Source organism: Echiichthys vipera (genome assembly GCF_963691815.1).
Source record: "Echiichthys vipera genome assembly, chromosome: 13".
Taxonomy (NCBI): domain Eukaryota; kingdom Metazoa; phylum Chordata; class Actinopteri; order Perciformes; family Trachinidae; genus Echiichthys; species Echiichthys vipera.
The window spans coordinates 21,547,709-21,574,945 of record NC_139838.1 but is presented as its reverse complement, the minus strand read 5'-3'; the positions used below and the strand labels follow the sequence as shown (position 1 = coordinate 21,574,945).

Genomic DNA, 27,237 nt, shown 5'->3' with positions numbered 1-27,237 from the left:
TCTACCACACCGCCGCCCACTCTGCATGTTGTCAGACTGGTTCAACACAACACAAAAACTCACTTGTGTCACTTGTTTGAGTGTAAACGTCTGTGTGTGTTTGTGTGTTTTGGGGATCACAGTGTCCTCAGAAAGGCAGAAAGATAAACGACAAAAGCTTTTTTTGGGGACATTTTTTACTCCATCTGTTTTGTTGAGCGTGATTTAAGTTTGAGGATTTACACAATACAATTATACAGTTAGAATAAGGCTACAGGGTTTAACACTGAGAGGCGTTTTGCATTAAAATGAGGTTAAATGACTTCAGTGATGAACAGCTAAAGTTTCCAAAATATAACACAAGTGTGCTTGCAGAGTGGTCTTGCCCTCAGGTATGTTTCTGCGCAGGAATGTCTGCGTCATGAGACATGTGGAGGCAGGAGGAGAGCCTCTGTAACATGGGAGTGTTATCCACAATATGGACCTAACTGTCAGACATCAATAATCACATATTCATCATCATTGTTATTTCACTCTGGGGGGAAAAAACGCAGCTGACCAGACAGCATGAGTTTTGAATTGGGTTCATTCAAACTGCACAAATATTCCTTTAGGGGCAGAATTTATTCTAATTTATAGTCTATAATATTATCATCTTTTTATTATCTTCACCAGAGTTTGTTGGTGGCATATATTAGTATTAATTTAGGGTATTCAGACCTCAACTTTCTGTTTCCACACCCTTCTTCTGCCTCATTTTGGGGATACACCGCACGCTGCCAACAATCCTTGGCATGTGTGTCCGTTTATAAATAGGGCACCCATTGTGCCACACAGTGAAGGGGAGTCACATAAGGACTTGCGTCTTATTATCGGAAGTCTATACTGTGGGTATCAGCTCTTCGGTGTTTCGGGCTCAAGTGTAGCCTCCGACGGCAGGGCCCGATCCTCCTCACCTGTCAAGTTTGGACAGGTAACCGTAAACCACCTGCGGTCCACGCCCTCCCGCGCACAGGTAACGCAGAGCAGGAAGTGGCTGTCAACGCTGTCGCTGTTACGTGAATGAAAATGCAAAGGTGTATTTGAGAGAGAAACGGCACCCTTAAAACTATCTTTAAAAAAAAACTTTTAACATTGAAACCTTAATTTTAGTGAACATGCGGCTGCGTGGGACCTGCGCGCTCCTGGGACTTTTGTTTGTGACGGTGCTCGACTCATCAGGTGGGACAACGACCTCTCTCTCTCTGTTTTTCTGTTTTTTATAGCATGAAATGTGTTTATTGTTAAGTGAACTTTGTGTCCCTCTTATTGTAGTGCTTTAGTACGGGCTTTCTGCTAAAACAAACACCGTGACTTCATGTGAAGTTGTGTGTGCGGGTGAAAAACACCTCAGATGAGTGCATGCTGTGTATTGTGATTAAAGTGGCTCAGGCCAAACCCAGTCCTTTATGCAGAGATGCAGTCCTCTAAGGCACTCTGGGTGAACTGTGTTTAAAGACAATGCATTAAAAGATAATATACTACATCAGGTCAGCTTTATGTATGATGGATCCACTTGACTGTGGAGATGAGAGGCTGAAGCACACATTCAGTCTGAGTGTGACTTCTAGACCTCCATTTTCAAATGGTTTATGAGGCATTTATGGAGCTTCCTGGAGGCCTGAATTCATCATAGCTTCATTAATGATTGACCTGCAATCTGCTGCTGAGCTATGAATCTGGCAGGCACTTTATCATGTTTTGTTGTTGCTATAAGCTCTGTACTTTCCTCCCCATAGAAGAGGCATCAGCCGTTTGGCCACTTTATACTCTTTTACAGTGTTTTGTGATCATATAGACTTCTATGTCTGTATGTGACTATTTGAATTCGGTGACATCCTCATTGTTTATTGTCATAAAAAAAAAACTCTAGCCGACATTTTATGCAAATGTTCTGTGTTGCTTTCAAGCCCTTGCAAGTTCAGCTTACCACTCAAGTGTTTTCATTAAAATTGTTGCATCACTGAAGCGGAGACATCACCACCAGAGTTCATGTCAATTTGAATAAGATTGGTGACATACAGTGTGATTATGATTATGCACTTTAATGCAAGCTTTTTGAGGAAGCTTCCATAAATGTATTTGGGATTTTAAGTTCTGTTTTTGATTTCAGCCCCAGACTGTGTCACACTTGTAGTAACTATGGATCCAGACAAACATAACGATGGAAGACAAGCAGCTAAAAGTCTCCATGAGAACCACCTCAGTCAGAATGAGAGGAAGCTGATCGTTATGTGGCCAGAAGGGAAAGTGTTAAAGTGCATTAATACGACAAATCGATGTGTTACAGCAACAAAATAGAACATGAGCAAGTAGGACTTTGTGCAGATCATATTGAAGGTATATAAAATAAAATATTTATTATTGGAAGACAGGAATGCAGAAAGCAGGGCGGTAAATATTTATGTTTGCAGATGGTGCATTTGTACCGATATTGTATGTGTGTGTGTGTGTGTGTGTGGATTTAGGTCTATACAAATCTAGTTGTATGGATATGTCTTTTCTTTCTTTTTGTGTACTTGTTGTTTTTCTCATCGATGGTTTACTCAAGAATAACTTTTATCAAAATCAGTAGAATATAAATCCTGAGTTTATTCTTCATAGTGTTCCAATAGAAATAGCATGAAAGCATGAAGTACAGTTCAGACAATACCACTATCAATATTTAGGTTTGTTTTTAAAGAAGAAACAATAGTGATATATAGCACATATAGTAGGACATTTTACAGTTGAAAAATCATCTAGCAATGGAGTCGCTGTTGCTAAATCACCTGAACTAGTAGTTTGGCATGTCTGTCCTGCAGTTTCTTGTTTCTTATCAGCTGATATACACACAGATGCAAATATATATCGGCCCTCTGAGCTCTAGTGTAAGTTTTCAGATAGAAAAGGCCTTAAAGACACTCCACTGGAACCACAGTTCGGACCAAAACACCGTGGGACGTATGTGTAACAAAAGCTGTGATGCTGCTGATCTGATGTGATAAAGTTACAGATGGATCAGTAACGGTGTCATATACGTTTGTAAAAGGCAGTTCCCCTACCTAAAGGGGAAGGTTTGCATTTCAGATATCACAGAAACAGCGGTTACTTTTAAAAAACTGGTTCACCTCCTCTCTTTACTCAAGGCTCAGATGACTAAGTAATGAAAAGTCGATTAATTTGCTTTGGTCTGGTGCTACACAACATGGGGATAGGTGTGCCTGGTACCACTGTGTTTGCTCAAGTGTCAACAGCTAACTGTCTGACCGTGTGTTTGTGTGTGTGTGTGTGTTTTGTTCCTTTTGTAGCCTAAATACTGCTGCAGTGTTGGATTGAAATCGTAAATTGTTACACAGGAGAGCTGGACTGTTTCTAATAGTGCTGCAAAACATCAGAACATTTGTGAAAAAGAGTCCAAGGTGACATCAAGTTGTATCTGACCAACGTCCCAAAACGCATAGATATCCAGTTAACAGTCATATTAGGGAGATATTCATATTCAAGAACATTAAACCAAAGAATGTTTGATATTTTTGTTCATTTTATTATGCTCTTGAAGACAGTGCTCACATGCTGATGCTAAACAGGTTTATTATTGTAGTTTAATTTAGTGTGGGAGCATAAAACAATTGATATCATGTTGAGACTTCAGAGAGATTTAGAATAATGGAAGACATGGACTTAAGGCAACAAACTGAGTCTTTTGGCTTAAGTCTGTGTGCTCCAGCGTACTTTGGACCAAATCTTTGAATCTACAAAATGGCCCTATTCTGACTGGAGAGGCTTCTGGTGAGGCGGTTGAACTGTGTTAAGTCAGTAGGATTCATCCCCAGGGATCCTTGAAGGTCGGTACTGAATTATAGGGCAATCCATCCAATAGTTGTTTAGATATCTCTGTGTGGAACAAAGTGGTCGACGCACTGACCGACGCCGTCGCCAAAGCCACAACTTTGAAATTATAATCAAAACAGTTGCAACTCATCGATCAATCAGCAAATTGTTTAAGCTCTAGTTCTGACGACCATGCAACTAATACTGTCCATATTTATATAAGAGCTGCAATGATTAATAGATTAATTGTCGACTATTAAATTCAATAAACAATTTTCTAAAAGAAAAATAAGTGAAAATTCTCTGATTCCAGCTTTTTAAATTATTCATATGTTCTGGTTTCTTTACTCATCTATGGTAATAATCTGTATATCTTTGAGTTGTGGACAAAACAAGACATCTTAGGACGTCTTCTTAGGCTTTGGAAAACACATTTTCACCATTTTATAGCCCGAACAACTAAATGAGAAAATAATGGACAGATGAATCGGTGAAAGTAATCTTTAGTTGCAGCCCAATTTTAAATGAGGATGAATGTTTGCTTTTGTGTGTGTTTGTTCAATATCCAAAGACCAAAGATATGGAAATGTGTCCCAGCCAGCAGGTGTGCAGCTGAAACAGGACAGGACTCATTTTGCATTGTTTCAATGTTTTCATTTTCTCCCCTTGCAACTAAACAAAAAGCACACCTGTACAGCGGATTACTCGTCAGACTGTTTGCAGCTAACTTCCTGTGATGTGTTCCCTGTGCAGAAAGCCTACAGACGGCGGTCCGACCAGACAAAGGCTCGACAGTGACCGTGTCCACCGCGCTGCCGTTGGATCAATGCGCTGTGTGTACGGTCAGCGGGGTGAATGACACGGAAACATCCTGCCACCCCTCTCTGACTTTGGTACCTGAGGAGGAAGTCAAACTGCTGTTCAACTGCTCGCAGCCGATTGAACAGGCGTACACTGTGACGATCGCTAACACCATTGGTGAGTTTACTGCACTGCCTTAATTTGAAGTTTCGCAGGAATTGTGTTGTTTGGGGAACCAAAATTGACCAAGTTAAGTCTGAAAAAAGCCTAAAAAAAGGATGAATATTTGATGATGAAGCCCTTATAAAGAGTTGTTTCTGTTCTTGGTATAAAATAACACAAAAACACCCATAATTCTTGTCCAGCTTCAGTCCAAGGTGCTTTTTAATATACTGTACATCGTCGGGATGCTACAGTTCATTGAATCCCTATGACTTTTGAATTAAATCTCTGTGACTTTTCTTGCTTTAAATCTGAATCCAGAGTGCACAAAGGATGCCTGCAGCCCTGCTACAGTAGAAACTCAGCCCTCCATCCTCACAGAGTTCAGCAGGACCTTCACCTGGGAGCTGAAGGCACCTGAGAAGACACTTGTGGGTCTGGACATCCTCGGACAAGGGCTGATGGAGAAGTCACACCCGTGTCCTGATGGATTTCAGTATTCGGTGACCACATCCAAAACAAACAGCGAGGGCCAGACTCAGTATTGTCAAGGTGGTTCTGTGACGCGTTTGGACCTGACCAGTGAAGCTGTCGTGACTCTGCAAGTTAAACCAAAGGCTAAGGTCGAAGCTGTGTTCCAGGCCTCCGCGGGACCACTAAGTAAGAACAAATGACTGGATACAAACCATTTTAAGAAAGCCTGTCAGTCCAGTTGTGAGATAGCTAGCTGGATATCTATCACTAGCATCTCTAAATTAAAACAGGTTGCACCACACAAGCTAGTTCAGATACATTCAGATGAGTTACTAAATATTTACCCTCAGTAACTGCAAACTTTAGCATCAACTGTTACAGCTGACAACCAACTGACAAAGCTAATGTTAGCTTGCTAACATATCAGACATATCTGTCCTGACACTTCATTGAAATGCTATAATAAGGACTTAAAACATTACATACTGCTAAATAACTAAATGACAGCAGTTCGGTTAGCATAACTCAGTAACTATTACTAACCTTAAAACACATTTTTCTGCATGTATACATACAGCTCATACCTACATTTACAAACATTAGGCAGTTAAGTTTTATATATCATGTGTCCCCTGAGACTGTTATATTTGTCTGTTAAATTATACAGTTTGTGATGCTACAGTTAGCGTACTTTGTGTCACTATAATTAGACTCTACAGATGTAAACTAGCAACCAACTTACTCATTGGAGTATAAAGGGAAAGTTTAGGAGACATTTTGGGAAATACGCTTATTTGCTTTAGATGAGGATTTGTCTGTATGCTAAATATGATGCTACAGCAAGTAGACGGCTAACTTAGCTTAGCACAAAGACCTGAAACTGAGGAAGCTGCTGCCCAAAGGCAACAAAACATTTTGTGCCAATTTACACTGGAGATGAAAGTTAGAGAACAAATTATAAATACTTGATTTATTCTGAAATACTGTTGTTTTTTTAATGTTCAGAATTTGATAGAATATCCGCTGTGGCTATACCACTGCTGTACTTTTTTAGATAACCAAGGCAAAAACCTTTATTTTGAGTAAAAATAAATTAGAAAAATTAGAAGAACAGTGACCATTGTGTCAGAAGAGAAGATTTAAACAACGTTTTCTCAGGACTATAGGATTCAGAAATGAATAGGATGTGTAGAGGCCCTTGCTTTGAATTACTTCAGCACATCTGCACCCACAGGACATCACTAGTTTTTCACACTGCTCTGGTTTCATCTTGGTCCATTCTTCAGTCTCTTCCACAGTTCGGTAACTGTAGTGGGTTTCTTAGCCACTACTTTGTTGCTAATTTTTTCCAGAGATTCTCTATGAGGTTACATGATACTTAGTTACATGAGCTTTAACAGTGTTTTAGTTATCTCTGGACATGGCTAGCTGATTCCCCCTGTTTCCAGTAATTGTGCTAAGCTAATTTCGCCATCTGTAGCAATATTCACCATAGTGAAATATATGGTTTGTAGTGACTAAGATCTTAGGAAAATGTTCTTGGTGATGGATTTATGAATGCCCGGTGTAACCAAATCCTGGCATCTGAGTCACTTTTTCTTTTTGCCCCCTTTAGAGGGCCGAACAATGGTCGTAAGTGTTGATTCAGGCACGACCGTGGTCGTCAGCCGGGACCCGAAAGAGCCAGAATGTGAAGTGTGCTCAGTTGCTGGCTCCACTCCCGACTGCAGCGCGACAGAAAAGACACTGACAAACGTGGACAAACTCTCGCTGGAGTTCAGCTGCCTGAGACCTCAGGATGTGTACAGTGTGAAGATGAAGAAGAAGATAGGTGAGGCGAACATGTCAACATTTAATTGGTCAACAGCAGAATTGGGTCATTTTTAACTTCACAGTCAAATTTCACATATGGACTAAAAATACATTTTAAAAATAAAAGTAAATGCTGAAATAAATAAATACATATTTTTTATTAGGACTAATATTAAATAAATAAAGGATATAGACGCTGTGACAAACACAGGAATCAGTGTTAAATGTAAAATTAGATGAAACCATAAATAAAGGGCAAACTCATGTTTGGCAATTTGTTTTGGAAATTAGTAAATGTAGTAATTTCTACAAACTTCTAATACAATTTCTATTAATTCTGTATTTTTTTTAGAAATGTATAAATAAACAGTAATACAAAAATAAATAAAACATTTAATGTAAAATAACGGTAATAAATAGAGAACTGTAAAAATGTAGAGATAGATTACATTTATTTATATCTCAATAAATAACAAATTATTCATTTATTCCTTTATTTTTCAGCATTTATTTATATATATTTTTCTCACCCATTAGCAGACATATGTATTTACTAATTAATGTAACTATTTCATCATTTTCTTATACATGTAGTTATTTATTTATAGCTGGAGAAGTTTATCGGTCTATTAAAAGTCTAGACACTTTCTTTGTGGCATGAAATAAATAAACCAAGTTTAACTACATAATATTCCAACATTTATCATTGTTTTTGTTTCTCAGACTGCACCCAGAGCTCCTGCGCTCCTGCTGCAGGGGAAGTTGAACCCGACCTCTTCCAGGACTTTAAACGATCCCTTACCTGGGACATTAGTGTACCAGAGAGGACTGTGTTAACACTGGGCTTCCCTGGCGGATTAAAGGAGCTGTCTGGAGCAGAAAAGTGCCAAAATGGCCACCAGTACTCAGTGAGTACGACTAAAAGTGACGGAAAGATCAAAACTAACAGCTACTGTAAGGGTGGGACGGTGACTCATCTGGATCGGCTCGGAGCGACGACAGTGACTGTGGAGGCGCCCAAAGGAAGTGAACCGGACTCTTTCACTGTCAAAGCAGCACCAAGAGGCAAGTGTCTGTTCCTTCAGTTCGTTTGAAGGAAAAAATGTTTATTTACAGAATAAAACATCAAAGACATATTCATAAAACCTGATGACACAAAGACCTCAACCTCTTTCTGTGGACACAGTTGGGTGATGTTAACTTGGACGTAATGATTTTCCCAGTTTATGTTTTTTAGCTTTATGCAGAGACGTACAGAGTTAGCATAGAAAGCTAGTGTTCGTCTGTTGTCTTTTTTCAAAAACAGGTTGTTCCCAAGGTCTTCGTAATATGACACATTAACCTGAGCTTTCAAAGTTCTCAGTTATGTTTTTTCTTTCCGTTAATTGTTCAATGTGTTGAAATCACCTACAGCGTAAAGTCAACTGATCAAACTTGCAGACAGAAAGTTGATATTTACGCAGTGGCTGAATTAATTTTTACCAATCCAACTGCATCGGAAACAAACAGCCCCCTTCACCATTTCAAAGTTTAAACTGCCAAGAAAGCCTTACCAATCTCTGCCAATGAGGACTCTGGGAACGTAAGCATGACCCCTTAAAGAAGGTACTGACACAGAATGAAATGGCATCATGTGCAGAACATAATCAAAATAGATAACACAGTGCAGATTGCATACGTTTCCAAAACACCACTACAGTCTGTAGTCATGCTAGCGGCTGTCTGAGGCTAAACTTATTATTGAGCTAAATGCTAACATGCTCACCCGGGGTCACCGCTACGTTCTCATTGTCCTATGTGTCTTGATATAAACTAACATTAAAAGAGATTGGTAAGGGCTATTTTCACAGTTCAGATTGCAAAAGGAAGGTAGATGGATGTTTCCAGTGCACTGTGGAGATATCAATGTCTAGTCAAGAAAACTGTATATAACACCAGTAGGCTAGCTGTAGGTGATTTCATGCTAGCTGTAGGTATGTTGACCCATACATACCCAAACTTTTGACTTAAGGGAAAAAAGCATTGCTGAGAACTAAAAACCCTGAAAAGTTTCCTTAATGTGTCACATTAATAAATATCGAGCTGGTAAATAGGACTGCTGTAACATAGATATGCTCCCACTCACAAAGACGATGCTAGCATGCTAATGTTAAGCACACATCTTGGTTTTGCATGTTTTTTGCTCTTATTTAATCCTAAACAACAAATTAAAATTTTGACCTCACGATGGGAGAAAAGTTACGAGCCCACCAAAGTTATTTGTAATTGATTTTTGGTCTGATCAGTATCTTTTTTCCTTCAGGCGGCAGAATGATGTCCGTCACGCCCGATCCTAACACCATCATTACCATCAGCAGGGAGGCTGGCGAGCCAGACTGCAGTGTGTGTGTGGGCAAGGAGCCCAAACAGATTTGCAAACCGACATATCTTACCCTGAAAGATCCTCAGGACACCACAGTAGAGTTCACCTGTCCTCAACCGCAGGACTTTTTCAGTGTGGAGATCAACAGAGAAATCGGTACGAGAGTCAAAATCATAAGAATGTGGTGTTGATATTTTTCTAAAAGTACATTTTTTATGAAGAGGAAACAAAAAAATCAGTTTAATGAAGCAAAAGTGTCAGTCAAAAAGAGTATGAAGGAGTCATGCTGCGGTCGTGTTCACTCTCAGCATAGAAGGAGACTTTTTTTGTCAAGTTTAGGAAAGTTGTAGTTTTAAATTCTCCACAACCCTGTTAACTCGTAGTCTCTCGAGACGGTCCTGATCTCTGAGCTCCATTGTGTTTTACTCACAGATCAGTCAGGTAACGTGTGGCGGAGAAAATTTGGAGCCGTTTGCCATGCACGTCTAATCAGCATTGGTTTTGTGGCGGGTTTAAGTGTGACGCAACGAAGCGTTTATTCAGTGTAAACAAAATGGCGTATGAGATGAGCGAAGCTATCGTGCAAGCCGCTCACTAACGCTTTTTTCTGTTGGATCCTTCTGTTGGATTATGGACCTGAAACTGTGCCTTTTCTCTGTAAATTCATGTTACACAAACGGCAAATATCCTTTACTGACAAGTTTTTTACTTTCTGAGCTTTGCCTCGACGCTGTTAGTACGTCATACGCTTCGTTAATCTGATTGGTCGAATTGAAACCGTATGTTGGTGATAGACAGATGGTTTATCCAATCAGCAACCGGTATTTTCGCCCCTTCCCAAAAGATCTCCAAACAAGAGTTCCCAGATGGATTCGCTGAGCAAATGCAAATCAATCCATCTGGTGGAGTCAGGTTAACTCCTGGTGTTCTTCATGCGGTTCTTATTTCAGTAAAATAACACCCAACTTGAGGCTTCTTGTTATTCATTTTACCAATATTGTTAGCTAACGATGCATTTAATTAGTTGATCTTTATGGAAGTACAACATTAAATTTCGAAGACAAATTAAACACATTGACGCACTTTCTGACTTGATTATTTCAAATAAGATTTTTAAAGTACTCTCACCAAATCATTTACTGATCATCACTTATATGCTCTTCTCTACAAACCCCAGACTGCACAGACACCTCCTGTTCTGGAGACATTGTTCAGGCCGAGTCCTCGCTGTTCCCAGACTTCAACCGGACCTTCACCTGGGATCTGAAAGTGGTCTCCACTCGAGCCTTCCAACTGGACTTCCCAGAACCGGGAATGCGACAGATTCCCAACGAGGAGACCTGTCCAGATGAGCACACATACTCCATTGTTACCTATCTGCGCACGGGGCCAGCAACCATTGGCACCTTTTGCAAAGGAGGAACTGTGACCACCATCCTGGCTCGCTACAAGGGCCGAGTGTCTCTGCAGGTCCCTGGCAACAGGAAAATGGATCCCGTTGACTTCAAACTCACTGTTGGACCCGAGACCAGCAGTAAGTTAGTAGATGTCTTAGTTAGATGTTATTTATGTGTCATGCCAAACATTTGATCCAACCCACGTGGGTTTAGAAGACACCACATATTAAACATCATTTAACAACAGATCTTCTGCTATTTCTCTCCTTGTTTCCCTCCAGTGGTGGCCATAGTGAAAGTCAACCTTCCTCGAGGTGTGTCAAACACAGACTTCATCACGGCCAACTATCCCCGTGATTTCCCTGATAATCAGAAGATGCAATGGCACTTCACGGTGCCCGGCATGCACAACTACACGGTGCATTTTCGCGATCACACAGCGCCAGAGTGCCTCAACAAGGAAGTGCAGGTGGAGTACCAGAGGGAGGACAAGAAGGTGACCAAGCTGACTCTGACGGATTCGCAGCCGCAGCATCAGCAGGGCGACTTCAACATGGTGCTGAAGAACTGTGAGACCAACAGGACACTGCAGGGACTCACCTTGAACTACAGAGTGTCTGTGATGAGGAGCGGGCATCCAGGTACAGTGTTCGGGTCGACATTTGGGAGTCTGAAGCTCTGGAAGTTGTGCAGTACATGCACTCAAGTATGACGGGGAATTAGTGCTGTAGGTTAAGAGAAATTAAGACTTACAGAGCCAGGGGAGGGGGTAAAATTCTGGGCAAAACTCAGAATTTCCCAGATTAAAGTTGTTAATAAATAAAAAAGGGTATTATTTGAAATTAAAGTGGTACATTTACAAGGAAAAAACACAGATATTTTTTTAGGAACCACATCAATCAGTTTGGAAGTTTGTTTTTTTGTTACTTGACAAAAAACCCTATTTTTATCTACTTTATAATCTGATAAAACAGTCTTTGCGGTTTTGAGGAAGTTTTGGTAAAAAAACACTCGGTTTTTCAAAGCAGGTATATATTTTTGGGGAAAATCCAAAACTTGAATGCAACAGTAATACACAAGGAACACAAACTGGGGCTCTCTGAGTCCAAACGTGCGCGTCATTTTGGATTTATAGATTATAATGCACAATACTGTATATATTATTTGCAGAAATTAGACACTTAGAAACACCACAGTGTTGTTTTAACATGATTTCTGATAAAATACTCAATTTAGCAGGGATGCAGGATATTGGATTTTTTTTACGAAATCTGATATGCAGATATTTTACACCTCGTTTGGCCGATAACCGATATATTTACAGATTATACTCTTCTTTTTTCCACACCTTATTGCAGGGATCATCAAGTCTCTTCTAGAGTGTAATTACTTATTATCCTTACTCAGCGTGTTGACCCACCGGTAAATGCAGTCAAAGTACAAAGCTTAAAATTATGAAATATTTATTTATTATTATTTATTAGTAAATCCAACTTGACAATGAAGCAGCAGTCTATTTATTTATCGGTTTATTGTATCGTTGTGTTTGCCAATATCCGATAATTCATTTTAAAGTCAATATCGGACAATACCGATATCGCGCATCCCTACAATTCATTAGAGTAGAGTAGAACAGTAAATACAGGGGAACACACCAAATAAGATGCACACGCCAGGATAACAATGACATGAGAATGATCACTTCCTCGTTTCTGATCCCTAAATCATTGTCTTTGTCGCATTTCCATCTCAGTTCTGTGCGCGGTGGATCTAACCAAACCCCACGGAGCGTCCCTGCAGATAGAGAAAGTGGGTTCTGATCCGTACTGTGAGATGAGCATTAACTCTAAGGTTGAAAAGAAGATACATGTGGCTGCAGGCACGAGGGCCAGCCTGTCTTTCCTCGACTGTCCAGATGAAGACGTGCGCCTGAGTGCCAGTAAAGTTATTGGTAAGATTATTTAATTTTTCACATTTAAAGTGATTGTAGATTTTTAGGTTTCTTGTTATTTTGTAGAGCTTTATATGAGGTAGATGTGTGGCACAGTTCCCTGGTTAAATAACACTAAAATCAAAGTATGGAGTCTATTTTAGTCTTAAAGGAAAAGTGTGATGTTTAGCTTTCTTGCTGAGAGTTAAATGAAAAGATTGATACCACTCTCATGTGTGTATGGTAAGTTAGCTTAGCATAAAAACAGGAAACAGCTAGCCTGGTTTTGTCAGAAGGTAACAAGATACTTTTGAATTTATTGCTGGCTGTTCCTTAAGTTGGAAACTGATTACTCTATTTTATGCCTTTTTAAATATCAGGCTGCCAAAATGTGACGACCTGCCCCTCGACTCTCCTCACTTTACCCAAACTGGACTCCTGTCTGCCGATGCCCCTGCACAGCTTCACCTGGCACCTCAACGTCCCCGAGGGCGGCACTGTGGATCTGGTGTCACCCACCGGGAGTCTCCGACAGTCCCTGCCCGGCCAGGAGTGTAATCAGTCTGTGTCCCTGCATGTGGCAGAGAGCGATGGGTTTCCCGTTGGAGATTTCTGCCATAAAGGAACGATTCAGAAAGTTCAGGTGCACGACAACGTCTCCGTCACAGCCACAGCCACAGCCACAGCCCAGGACCTAAGCAAGACCAGGGGGCCTTTTCTCAATGTCAGCTTCAGTGAGGAGATCCCAGGTAAAACATGAACTTACTGCAGATAATTATCATTTTCATTTTATATCTGCCGATTATTTTCTCTGCTAATTGATTAATTGTTTGATGTTTGATTTGATTAATTGTTTGATTAATAAATGGTCAGGAAATGGTGAAAATTGTAATTTTATATATTTATTTATTTTTATCCGACTAACAATCCAAAAACAGTTATATATTTTATACATCAAAGAAAAAGCGAAAAATTGTCCTTTTTGAAAAGCTTAAATCTCAGAATTTTGGGCATTTTTTAAGGATTTCAGCTTTGTTATATTGTTTATGGTTTATGGTTTTTAATCAACATTAGAAAGTTCTGACAGGTTTTTAACTAATTTGAATGAATTTGAATGTTTTTTATACACCAGAAGATTAACTTCATAATGAAAATAATCGTTATTTGTATCTGCGTTCTCCTGACATCTGTTATGCTGTAACATGCTGTGATTTTTCTTTGTAATTATGGTCAAATAGAGCACATTCGTTTTACCTTTTAAGTCCACACAGGGGCACTATTGTACCACGGATGCTGGAGGATATAGTACTGACACTCTTAATTTCCAACCCTTTTGTAGAGACCATTATTTACAAAGTCAGTCCCAAGATGTCCTCTCCGACCCTGCTGGCCACCCCCAACTGGCCTCGGGGTATGAAACATTCCTCCACCGTGTCCTGGATCGTCACCGTACCGAGCCAGTACATGGCGCACATGCAGTTTGTCAACATCAGCCAGCCCAAATGCAACGACAGGCACACTGCCATAAAGGTCAGGTTGCTGGGGGGCGAGGAGGAGATCATGAGCCGCAGGGAGGACGAAGAGGCAGAGGACAAGCTGACCGTGCCAAGTAGTTTCTATCTCAACATGTCCAACTGTATACCAGAGGAGGGAGACTTTGGTGCCGTCACCAAAATCGTTCTGCAGAAGAACAACAGTAAGCAAGCAGAACTAATTTAGGCCCTTTACACAAATAAATCCCTTGTAAAACTAAAGTAATTCTACCATGTCTTCCTTTTCGCCTCTGCAGATCTCTTGGCCATCCTCCTCGGGATAGCAGGAGCTATTTTGCTGTTGCTCATAGTGCTGGGTGTTGTATGCTTCATCACAAAGTGAGTACACCTGTAGCAGAACTTTGTGAACATCTGAGCCTTTATTTAATAAACAATAAACCTGCAAACTTTAATTTAATTAAAAAGTGACAACCCTATCGGCTGGTTTCATGATGGGGTGGCTACTTTTACGCACAGCCAGAAAAAAGATGATTTTGTTTCAGTCTCTTTGTTATTTTAGGTGCTTAATTCTCCTATTATCTGTTTTCTCCAGAGTACCTCATCTTTAAAGCAATATGTATTTGTCTATATTCTGTAAGATTGATCTATAACTAGACTAGACTTTTGTTGACTCTCTCTTATTGTCTTCTCAAACAGGAAAAAGAAGAGAGACAAAATGAACACAGAGTCATCCATCTACATGGGCAAAGGGAACATCTTCCGACCAGGTGACAGGCACTTCACCAAAACTAGGTCTGATAACGAATCCCATGTCTACACCTCCATAGATGAGATGATGGTGTACGGACACCTGTTGGGTGACTCCAGCTACGCTGACAGCATGCAGGACCACTACAACGGCGTGCAGGTAGACTCTTATAACACATTTACAGGCCCCACAGACGCAGAGCTGCCTGTAATCAAAGAGCCGGACCGTGAGCCTGAGATGGACCAGTTCACGACGTTCCTGGACCCGGCTGAGTCTTTCCTCCCGTCCCGTCCGCGCACTCCTATCGACCGGCAGGACAGCCTTGGCTTCCAGGACCGCAGGATGGTGGACAACGAACTGTACACGTTCAAGAGCACGGGGGATATAAACACGATCCGGCTCTCTGGTGTCGACATGGAGCCACAGCCACCTGTATTAGAGGACTCTTTGTAGTGTGCCGTCGGGACTGTCACCGCAGGATGGACCGCTGTTACTCTCGTTAGAGCACAGAGTATCTCTTGACTGTACTGATGTGAACTTCTGTGCCTCGATTACACTCAGGGAATCTGAGATCGATGAGATGTGAACGTCGTCTTTGTCAGAACTCTTAAAAAAGCTTCAAGAGTCGAAGCTGTGAGCCTCTCCTTTTAAAGGAAGTTTGGTGTTTTGGGAGATACTTTTTTCTGCCGAGACTTGGATTAGAAGATCGATTCCACTCTCAGATCTTTCCAGTAAAGATAAACAGCCAGTTAGCTTTGCTCAGCATAACGACTGGAAACAAGGGGGAACAGCTGGCTCTGTCTAAAGGTAACAGCACCAAGAAAGAAATAGGCTTTAATGTTAATCAGTGAGTTTTAAGGTGTGTGAGGGTGGATTATGTTACGTTTACACACAGCCACTCTAGCTGTTTCCCCCTGTGTCCAGCCTTTGTGCTAAGCTAAGCTAACTGGCTGTATGTTGCCATGCAAACACGAGTGATATCGATCCTCTCATCTAACTCAAGAAAGAAGAAAAAGAGGAATCAAACCGTTCCTTTTAATGTTTGATTTGTTTAGTTTTATTAAATCTCTGGATTCAGGAGAAGGGACTATGGAATAAATGTGCCTCTCGTCCTTGTTTTAAAAGTGTTTTTATATTTTTTACTTGTTCTGCTGTTAACAAGATTTGTTTTTTCTTTACTTGTAAATATGAATGTAGTTTTTTTGCAATAAATTCTAGGAAGAAGGAACAGTTTACTTCTGGAGGGAAAGACTGAAACTTTTTCTTTCACCTTTTGCATTCTGGACGAAGAAAACTATTTTAACCACAGGAACCCCGCCCATGAAAAACAGCGAGTGGAAGACTTCAGACTGCAGAGGAGCAGCCAGTGTTTACCATGGAGAAGTGTGTTTGTACTGGAAACAACAAATGCGTAAGCCAGGATTTTACAGTTGCACCACATTTCTTGAAGCTGCAGATGATAAATTTAAAATAAAGTCTGAAATTCTGTTTTTCTCCTTCAGTTTGGAGCCGTTTGACTTTCGAGAATTTTCTGGCTGCGAGTTAGATGGGTAGATCGATACCAGAATGACCTTATTTCCCCCAAACGTTCCTTAAAGAGATAACAATAGAGTAGCAGGTTTTCATAGTTTATTGATGGTAATTTTTCAGGTTACACCAGGCTAGACATCATACGAGACTACAAGGCTAGCAAACTGAAATAATCTCTTAGAAGAATGAAGTTGAAGACTGAGGTGTTTTTTTATATTTATATTAATACAATATCACTTATAATTCTAAAATACAGTAATGGTGAAGAGATGTCTGAGTTTAAACCAGTGGTTCTCAACCAGTGAGTCGTAATAGAGATGCTGTAAGTGTGGAGATAATAGAAAGTTAGAGTTTTTACATTTGTGAAATGTGACAGCACCCACAGCTTTTATTGCAGGAGTGCCGGTATTTTGAATGATTAATAAAATTTAATTATTGGAAAAATAATCATCTTGAATTTACCATCTGAGACATCTGCTGCAGCAGGAACTAGCACAGAGGTGGTTTTGAGCATTTATGTTTGTCTGACTGTGTGTAGACCGTGTCGTTACCGTGTATAGAATAGAAATACTTTATTGACCGCAAGCTGGGAAATGGCAGAAAATGATAAGATACAGTCATGAAACCTTACAGGTGCGTAATTGAGATTAACACAAAGGCTAAGTTAAAAAAATTGGTGTGATCTGAGCACGGGCGCTGGAAGTAAGAGGGTAGGAAGTAGGGAAGGTGAAACGCCCTGGCCTGATTTGGCGTTGCGGCTGGTGTGATCCCATCAAGATGGTCTCTAGTTGCTTTTTTTAAAGATGTGCCAAAGTCAAAGACAGAAATCATTGATCCCTTTGGAGCTTACTGTCAACTTAACTGTGTCCCCCCTGGTTTCGTTTTGACCACAAGGAATGCTACAAAAGCCACATCAGCAGATCACTTTTATCCAGAACAACTCCTTCCTATATGAATGTCTCGTGCAACTGACTACTAAATCAGAATTCAGTCCTGATGCAAAACCAGCAAAGAACCACTGGTTTAAATCTCCTTTTTAGAATAGCAGGCAGCGTGGCATTGCAGCAAGAGTAGGTACACTGAAAGCATCTATAACCATGCACAGTCTAGGACGGGATACATGCAATCAAACAATGTTGAACTGGCACACGGAGGGCTTCTCCTCACGACAGTTCTCGTCGAACCACTTCCCTTGGGAGGCCCCGGACAGGATGGCGCAGTTGTGGGACGGGCCACCGTCCGGCTGAGGAGACCGGTAGTTGGACGTGTCCCAGTTTTTGTATGTAATGCTGGCGCCGGTCTGGTCCACCCATGCGCCCTCTGTCACCATGTCGTTGATGCCCAGCCAGACCTGCTCAGCTGGGCCCATGCTCTGGCGGATGTAGTCTCTGAGCTGGTCGTTCTGATCGCTGGATGTGGGCGTACCGAGGACACCGCCCAGGGCATTACAGTCCTCACTGGCAGCGTGATAGCTTTTTCTCACAGTGTCAGCCAGGAAACACTTGTCATGGATCTTTATGCCTTTCAAACAGACTGAAGTGGAACAGAAAGAGAACAGATAAGACACATCCAAACTGTGATGCAGGGTCATCTTTAGGGTTTTTTCAGCTGGAGATTAAACAAGTGTCCTTTACTAATATGAATAATAGTGCTGTGGTCTTTGGAGAGAGGTTATGATCCAAAATATCCTCAAAAAAAGAGCAACATGGTGAAACAAAGCTCTTTTTTTGTACGGATAACTTGCAGGAACAACTGCAAATGATTTAGTGTCCTGAACAAGAGGCCATTTGCTCTCCAGATTTATACTTGCAGTTCCAAAGACCACACGTGTATCCCATCTGGATTTATTTTTAGGAGAAGCAAACAGACTGTTCTCTCCAACTTGAGTACATACTTGGTGCACTGAGCAACGCAGCTCATGTCACAGACATGTGACTCAAGTTGTTTGGTCCAAGTCATTTTTTTTCTTGGGCAGGTCAAGTCACAAGTTATGTTGAGTCCTTAAATAAAGCAAAGCAAGTCGAGTCGAGTGCATGTCACAGGAAACTGATGAGACGACACTGCCTCTGAGTGGCAGGGAATTCATCCAAACACTTCCAAAAATGTGTAAATTGAGAGTGATTTCGGTCACAGGCCACGTCCGGTTATTTCATTTATAAACATTTGGAAAATATAGATTTTAAAGAAACATCAGTATATATATATATGTAGTAATACTAAGCATATGAAACACTGCACATACAATAAGCAGGTGGTGCTGGGGTTTAAACTAATCTCATTTTAAGTCTTATGATGTTAGGCTCCTGTCACCTGGCCCAAGGCTCTCTGTGTGTCGGCTGTATGGTAATTTATTTAAAACCACTTTATTTAGGAATATGCTGAACAGTAAGAAATAATTAAGTTCTCCAAAATCACCATCTTGTCTTTGCTGTCTGAAAATCTGAATTTACTATGCTATTTAAAAAACTTTCTCTTCAGTATTTGTATTATTATTACAAATTTTATTATTATTAGGGTTATTAAAGACTGCATTTTGATAAAGGGTCCCTTTATAGCACAGGGCCATGGCATTACACAATATGACAGACCCGATTATGTGCTTACGCACTGCAAATTCCTATTTAAAAGATGCAGTCTCTCATATTATGCACAGCTGATTCTAACACCGTAAACTTAGGGGATGTTACCTGGTTGAGTTGTAAAGCCTTAGTCTGAACCCAGACTCCATCAAGCCATTTATGGGTAATAACACTCATCTTAAGGGAATTAAATTTATCCCTTTATTATCAAATGTATGATGCAGCTGTTACCTGTCTGCAGGGCTTGTTGTTCCTTCAGCAGATTGAGCTCCTGGAGGATGTCGTTGATCTGTTTCTGTAGATCCTCCATGGCAGCGTTACTTGCGGTGTCTGATTCACAGCAGAGACGCAAGGAAATTCATATCAGGTGTTTGTAATTTAATCATTTGTTTCAAGGAGATTTGAGGACATGATAATAAAGGAAACACGTGGTTCAAAAATGAGTTGGAAAGTGATATCTCAAACATCTCATAGCACAGTTATGCAGATTGGGATGCACCAGACGTTTTCTGTTTACCTTTTTTCACTGGCTTCTTCTTCGGCGGAGTTTGCTGAAATGAGCAGTTCACCAGTATTAGCACTCCCAGAAGCACACACACTCCTTTGAACTCCATGGTGAGACCTGTTGAATGAGGCTGCTCCAACGTGGATGCTTGCAATTTATCCGCCTCTCTCTGTCTCTCCTCTTTCTCCTCTTTCTCACACCCTCCCTCTCATCTCGCCAAACAGGGAAAAATACTGAAGTGAGAAACTGCCATTTGCAGGAATAACAATCTGACCTCAGCAGCCTGAAAGCATGGCATGTGTGTGTGTGTGTGTGTGTGTGTGTGTGTTTCCAGACGCCAATACAAACCAAAACCAGACCTGGAAAGCAGGTGGAGACTGGCAGATGGTCTGAAGCAGTTATTACATAACAATGTGCAGCTTTCATCAAAGTCCATGAAAAAGAAATAAACAAACCCTGACTCATATGTTGCATAAACGCTTAAATAACTTGGTTACAGTTCAATTCCTGTCTCAAAAGACTAGTTGAATCTCGAAAAAAAATGACAGAGTAAGAATTTCTAGGCCAAAAGGTGTTTTGGAAGTCTTTAGGTACGGCCTCATTTGGAAAAATCTTAATATTTCCAGGTGTTTTTGGCAGCAGAGAACTTATTAATAATAACTTGTAAAGTCTCTTACGCATTGTCTGTTTGAGTATAAGTATATTATCCCAGATTTTTCGTTTAGTATAATTTTATAAACCCTTCTCTGCATACGTTGTACTCGTTTCAAACTCTGCAGTGAGAACTCTATCATTAAATAGGAGTTTGTTTTGGACCTGTTTGCTCTCAGCCAGCGCAAACACTCTTCCCTCAGACTGTCCAGAGTCACATCTGGTCTTTCTGTAAGACTGACACGTGGCAGAAACAAAAGGATGCAGAGAAACTGCACTTTTCCTGTGCACTTCTGTCTTGACAGGATTTCAGAGTATTTAGTTTCATCGTTGTTTAAAAAATGAATGACCTCAAACAAAAGCACCAGGACATTTTAAAGTTTATGTCTTTAAGCCGGGGGAAATTTGGACCGGGGCTGCACATAGGACTGCGTTCTTCTGTGTCATAATTTGCTTTTACAAAATACTATGACTTTGACGCAAGATAGTTTGCAGAAGATTGTCTTCAGTTGTTAGTAGCTAAGTACATTAAGGTTGCTGGCAAACTCTAGTTTTGATTAAGAGTTAATTTGGCAGTCCATGTGCACAAACATGTCTGTCATTAGCATATGTTGTTATTGTTGTTAAGTGTTACATTTTTGGTATTTCTACTTCGTTCTCTTTTGGTACACCAACACTAAACAGAGACAAGAGGGCTGTATATATTTAAAGTTTTATTAGAAAATTATGTATACATGTACACACATACTGTAGAGTTGATATTAACCAAGGAAGCCAACTTTCTGTCGCGTCTTTCCCAAACTCTCCTCCTGTTGCAGCAGCTTCATGAGCGGAGCATGAAGGGCCTTCCCGACCCGTTTACCTGCCTGGAGACAGCAACAAAATACTTGAGTGCCTTTCTACAGTGCAGCCTTATTCATACATAATCATATTCAGAACCTGGAGGAGACCAGATGGCCGAGGAGGAGGAGGAGGGCTGCACTCACCTCTGTCATTTCAAAGATACTCTCTGGATCCAGGCTGCCTCCGCCCACCTTCCTCGTGCAGGTGACCGTGCCCTTGTGTGTGACAGAAATGATCAGGCTCGCCACGGAGCAAGCCTTCTCCTGCAGTGTCGCGTCCACCACGTGCCTGTGGCCCACCTGCAAAAAAAAACAGCCAATGTCAAGGTCGTTGTTTGTGTGATGACGGGCTTTGGCAATTCTTTACTTCTGCGTATCAGCAGGTGAGCTTACTTTGCACAGCGTCACTATGCAAGGAACGTTTTCTACATTGAGTCTCACGCAATCATACGGATCATCTGACAGTTCAATTTCCTTCCCTCCTTCTTCGTCTGCTGATATGCGCACTCTGGGAATTCTGTCAGAAAATGAATCAGAAGATAAGCTTTCATTTTACTGAAGAGGGATTTGAAATATGACCGCTCATAAGATTAAGCACCCCGATCACAAAGACCCGAACAAACAACAGAATAACATTTTACTCACTTTGTGTTGAAGAGAGCTGCCTTGATAGCTACTGAGATGGCGTCGTAAAGGTTTCCATCACACTGCAGGAGCTGTGAAAACGTGTCAGTGTGAGATTTTACATTTGCGGAGACCGTGGAGCTGAATATACACAGATGAAATAAGCTGTTCTGATGTCAAATGTCCCAGTGTGATTTATTCCTCCAGTGAAACACACAAAGGAATGACTTGTCTTCTGCTCCACGTGGTTTATGGAACAGTATTTTACACGTAAAGATGATTTATCATATCTTATCATACAAGTGGGAACAGGAATTGAAGTACAGAGGGCATATATGTTGAAAAACATACATTTTGGTGAACTTTGGATATGAAATGAACATTATCGGACGCCACCGCTCACCAGAACGTCCACATAGAGGACCCAGCAGTGTTCTCCTGCACTGATACAGAGGCTCTTCAGGTTCACACTGTGTTTGTTGCTGAAGACTTTGTAGAGAGTGTTACTCAGCTCCGTCCCCAGCTCCTCACCTCCCCTGCCCTCAAACTCGGGGGTTGCATTGGCCGAACTTAAAATTAGAAGGAAAAAAAACAAAAACATGTGAGGGGACAGAATATCTATCAGTCTGAGATGTTAGATTCTTGCTTGAGTCCGTGGGAACTGGCTGACACCGCTTCCTCTCTCCACATACACATATTATAATGTGTTAATATCTTTTTTTTGTTAAGTCCATAATCACTAGGATGTGTTGGGAGATGCATCTCACAGGGATCTGATGAGACAACACTACCTCCTAGTGGCAATGTAATCATCCAAACAGTTACTATTTAAACCTTTTAATAAGAAAAATATTGCTTCTGTCGGGCGGAAACCTGGTATGTCCAAAGCCATCATTGCTCAAGAACATGAGGTTTTTCTGACACATGAGGATCCAATGGTTTAACAAGATTTAGTCACAAGCTTTAATAATTTTCATTTGTTATAACCGTATAAAACCTACACATAGATGTAAAAAGTGACCAATAGCACTGAAATATTAATAAAAAATAAAAATGACAATATGGAGACACGATGTTTCCGCAATGACTGTAATTAAATTTATAAACATTTACGACATATGTATGTTACAGAAACATCAGTATATCATGATATGTAGTTATACTAGGTATATATAAGTTTATAGTATATATAGTTTTTTCCCCATATTGCCTCCTTAAAGTCACCTTAAAGGTTTGGTGATAGAATATATATGAAAAAAAAAAAAAATTAATATGACAACACCTACCAGTCAACAAAGAACTCCAAGTAACCTTCATCTGGCACCATGGGCCTTGGTTTTCCGATGTCAGCCTTAATCCCAACTAGAACCGCTGTGTGCCCCTAAAAATAGTAGATATTAGATCAGCAAGGCAAGTGTGTTTGTACAGCACCTTTAAACAACGAGGTAATTCAAAGTGCTTTACATAAAACCTGAAAACATTGGAAAGAAACAAATAAAAATGACATTTAGGCGGCCACATCAGTCTTGTCAAATAACTAATATAATATTATTTGTTACGTGACAATGTTGGCACAAAGGGTGTTATTACTGAACTGGAAGAAGAGATGAATCTTACAATTGGAAAAGGTTAAATTCTCATTCAGAGGGAATGTAAACAAGTTTCAGGCGATATGGCAACCCTTTACAGACCATTTTGGGAAGACAAAACTGTGACTTGTTTGTTTTGTGCATGAGCTTGTTTGTTTGTTTGTTTGTTGGGGGGGTGAACTCTTTGTATTCTTAAAAAAAGAAACATTTATCCTCTGTCTATAAGTAAATATAAGATGTGTTGAAAAGTTTAATGAACAAATTAAAAAATAAAACGACATTCAGATAGCCATTTAAAAAAATGAAAAACAAAGCAAATAAAATAAAACTAAGGATATCAAAGTATGAAGTGAGTGTTGACACGTTCTGAGGATGCACATGTGATATAAACAGGAAATGAGCCAACATGGATGACTTCTGCTGTAAATATTAATATTAATATCATTATTATACAATATTAAACATTACCAGTGTGACTTTAGCAGAGCCGTCTGTGTTGGACACCACGTCTGTCTCTATCTCCATGTGTCTGTAGTCCTCACAGCCTCTTCCGTCCACGCGTAAATCATCCTGAGTCAGAGAATCAACATGTCAACAACACAGCTAGCTCAGGCTAATGCTAACTAGCTCTCTGCGGTTACAGAGCACTTCAATCCCCGCCGTGGATTTACAGACATTTGTTGAACCGAAAGATGTTAAATGTTGTATCTGAGTGTGTAGCTGTTACAAACTTACTCGTATACCGTGTAAAATGTAGACTTTTTCAGCCTCGCTAACTTGTACCGTTGCCATAGTGTAGAAGCGTGTGTGTCGCTTTTCTTCTTACGTCATCAAAAGACGACGAGTGAAATACTGTAAAATACAAATTAATTTCGATTCACTATTATTATAATAATAATTATTGTTGTTATTAGTAGTAGTATTATTAATAATAATACTAATAATATTGTTATAATTAATTAGTTAATTCATTTTTAATTAATTAATGTTTATCAATTGGGTTGTTGGTGTTTCTTTTGCTTTCTGTTTCCCTGACTTGAGCATTGTCTTGACTGTTGAATTGAATTGTTTGATTGCTTTTCAATAATAAAGCTGTAATGCAAAATAATGGATGTAAACTGCTGTTAAACCCCGAAGAAGAAGAAGAAGAAGAAGAAGAAGAAGAAGAAGGAGGAGGAGGTGGAGGAGGAGGAGGAGAAGAAGAAGGAGGAGGAGGAGGAGAAGAAAAAGAAGGAGGAGGAGGAGGAGAAGAAGGAGGAGGAAGAGGAGGAGGAGGAGAAGGAGAAGAAGAAGAAGAATGAGGAGGAGGAGGAGAAGAAAAAGAAGGAGGAGGAGGAGGAGGAGAAGAAGGAGGAGGAGGAGAAGGAGGAGAAGAAGAAGAAGAAGGAGGAGGAGGTGGAGGAGGAGGAGGAGAAGAAGAAGGAGGAGGAGGAGGAGAAGAAGAAGGAGGAGGAGGAGGAGAAGAAGAAGAAGAAGAAGGAGGAGGAGGTGGAGGAGGAGGAGGAGAAGAAGAAGGAGGAGGAGGAGGAGAAGAAAAAGAAGGAGGAGGAGGAGGAGAAGAAGGAGGAGGAAGAGGAGGAGGAGGAGAAGGAGAAGAAGAAGAAGAATGAGGAGGAGGAGGAGAAGAAAAAGAAGGAGGAGGAGGAGGAGGAGAAGAAGGAGGAGGAGGAGAAGGAGGAGAAGAAGAAGGAGGAGGAGGAGAAGGAGGAGGAGGAAGAGGAGGAGGAGGAGGAGAAGGATGAGGAGGAGGAGAAGGAGGAGGAGGAGGAGGAGGAGAAGAAGAAGAAGAAGAAGAAGAAGAAGAAGAAGAAGAAGAAGAAGATCCTGCTTCTGTTCTGTTCTGATCTGTCATTTTTGCTCGATCCTTTTCTGTTGAACCCTTGAGTTAGAGATACTGTTTATAAATTGGGTTGTTGTTGTTGTTGGTGTTATTTAGCTTTTAGTTTCAGGGAGTTCCTTTTTGTGTCTTTCTTGATTTTTGGTGCAGCCTGGGTGTCGTTAGCTGGGAGGCACTGGAGCACCTGTAGGGCATGTTTTTGTGATGTGTTTTGTGTTGTGATGCACCCCAGGCTAGTGGAAATAGGCACATACAGTGTGCCTCCCACTGATTTTAGTTTTCTGTTATAGTTATCAGAGTTTAATTGTTTGTCTAGCCGGCCCTTTTAGAATTATTATTATAATAAAATCTCTTTTTATATTGTTTATGTTAAGTAGAAGTATCGTGTTTCTCTCTTTCCTTAACAGCTCCAGTTTTCTTAGGTTTATTGTTGATTTATTATTATTATTGCAATAAAACTATTTAATTTACTCACTGTCTCTGCGTCCTTAGTCTTTTGAACATGTGCCTTTATAATTTCTGCGTTACACCAGTTTCATTTCTCTGTTCTTTACTCTCTGGGGTGCAAGTGACCGACTTGTTACCCCCCCTTTAACACTGTGTTACACTAAGCCCCCGCTACACATAGTATTATAATTTTTTATATATATACAATTTAAGTTATCCTTTCTGTCCAGTGTGCCTTGTATGTATGTTGAGAAGTCTTATTGTCATGTTTTCTGTGCCATAATATTGTGAATGAATTCCTTTTCAATAATAAAAAGGTGGAAATACTTCTCCTATGTGTGAAATATTTTACCTATGCGTGAGGGACACTGGAAATAACCACTTTGACACTGTTTTAAGATAAGTTGTTGCTCAATTAGGGGAAACATAACTCACTCTGGTAATAAAACTGTTCCTAAATAACCTGTGTTTCTGTCTGTAGAAGACGTTTAAATCGCCTTTATCTGCATGTATATGAATTTTACATTGAAAAAACGTTTGGATCCCTTCTGCTTGATGTTTATAATGCAGCAGGATTTCCCTCGCTGTCAAATATAAATATAAAAGTTCTCATATTTCTCTTCAGCCAAAAGAGAGAAGCTGCAACTGATTCTGGAGCTGTAATTAATGTTATTTAGCCCTGCGTTCAGACTTTCAGGCATCTGGGGCCACTTACTGGACCATTTTAAGAAAGCTTGTTTGCTAATTAAACAAAATATCCATTTAGGAATATACTCCACTAAAGAACAATATCGACTAACATGAAAAATGACTCAGCATGGGTCATTTTTTTGTCTCTTTATGGTCATTTCTGATCATTTTCCGTATACATGCGGTCATGGAGCATCTCTCTGTGGTCGTTTTGCATCCCTATAGTAATTGTTTTGTCTATTTGTGGTCATTTTTGTATATGGGTTTTCAACAACAGTGAGTTTATGAGTGCCCGGCAGGCCCGTTCAGTAATCCATCCCTTTCATGTATTACTAATTTAGTCCAGTTAAGCCAAAATATGTGTCAACGTTGAAGTAGTTCTTCCTCATCTCATCTTCATCCGCTTATCCGGGGTCGGGTCACAGGGGCAGCAGCTTTAGCAGGGGACCCTAAACTTCCCTTTCCCGGGCCACATTAACCAGCTCTGCCTCCATTTTTTAATCATGGGTCTACTAAATGGGTTCCATTCAGACCTTAACATTAAGTCTTTTACCGTTATATGTCAACAAGATTCAACAAGACTTTTTCACCTGCTATACCCAATGTTTAGATCCATTGTGGTATTTCTCAAAATTAGCACATACGTAATTAGATTATGCCCCGTTTGCCTATGTTAAACAATTTAAAAAGAACTTGAAATACATTTTTGTTTGTCTTGATGTAAGTAATGAACTGAACTCAGTTATACTCATGGTGATGTCTGAAGGTTATTTTTTCTCTATTCATGTGAGGAAAATAATGAATGCATGAATGCATGCAAAGGGTATATTTGGGTCTTTTCTGAAACTTTCCCCTCTTGAGATTCTTCTCATTCAGGACATATTGAGGATACAAAATCAGTTGAGTTTGCTTCTGTTGCAATTCGTCCAACCT

The 27,237-nt window shown here is 40.3% G+C and overlaps 3 protein-coding genes across 3 annotated transcripts; 1 reads left to right on the top strand and 2 right to left on the bottom strand.

Annotated features, from left to right (window-relative positions):
• Positions 1 to 1,017: 1,017 nt before the first annotated feature.
• On the top strand, positions 1,018 to 16,498 carry cdcp1b (CUB domain containing protein 1b). The gene is made up of 13 exons (XM_083925155.1): positions 1,018 to 1,200; positions 4,585 to 4,809; positions 5,116 to 5,454; positions 6,884 to 7,099; positions 7,804 to 8,145; positions 9,383 to 9,598; positions 10,620 to 10,976; positions 11,121 to 11,480; positions 12,593 to 12,790; positions 13,150 to 13,518; positions 14,109 to 14,465; positions 14,559 to 14,640; positions 14,959 to 16,498. Exons 1-13 carry the CDS (start codon positions 1,137 to 1,139, stop codon positions 15,461 to 15,463), a joined length of 3,630 nt encoding a protein of 1,209 aa, XP_083781281.1. The 5' UTR covers positions 1,018 to 1,136; the 3' UTR covers positions 15,464 to 16,498.
• Positions 16,499 to 16,629: 131 nt separating this feature from the next.
• clec3bb (C-type lectin domain family 3, member Bb) lies at positions 16,630 to 19,815 on the bottom strand. The gene is made up of 3 exons (XM_083925954.1): positions 19,637 to 19,815; positions 19,351 to 19,449; positions 16,630 to 18,073 (listed from the first exon to the last, which is right to left on the bottom strand). Exons 1-3 carry the CDS (start codon positions 19,731 to 19,733, stop codon positions 17,667 to 17,669), a joined length of 603 nt encoding a protein of 200 aa, XP_083782080.1. The 5' UTR covers positions 19,734 to 19,815; the 3' UTR covers positions 16,630 to 17,666.
• Positions 19,816 to 21,024: 1,209 nt separating this feature from the next.
• Positions 21,025 to 24,146, bottom strand: exosc7 (exosome component 7). Its single transcript, XM_083926230.1, has 8 exons — positions 24,066 to 24,146; positions 23,799 to 23,900; positions 23,028 to 23,122; positions 22,145 to 22,310; positions 21,763 to 21,833; positions 21,511 to 21,634; positions 21,262 to 21,417; positions 21,025 to 21,141 (listed from the first exon to the last, which is right to left on the bottom strand). The coding sequence occupies exons 1-8, from the start codon at positions 24,120 to 24,122 to the stop codon at positions 21,037 to 21,039; spliced, it is 876 nt and encodes a 291-aa protein (XP_083782356.1). The 5' UTR covers positions 24,123 to 24,146; the 3' UTR covers positions 21,025 to 21,036.
• Positions 24,147 to 27,237: the final 3,091 nt, after the last annotated feature.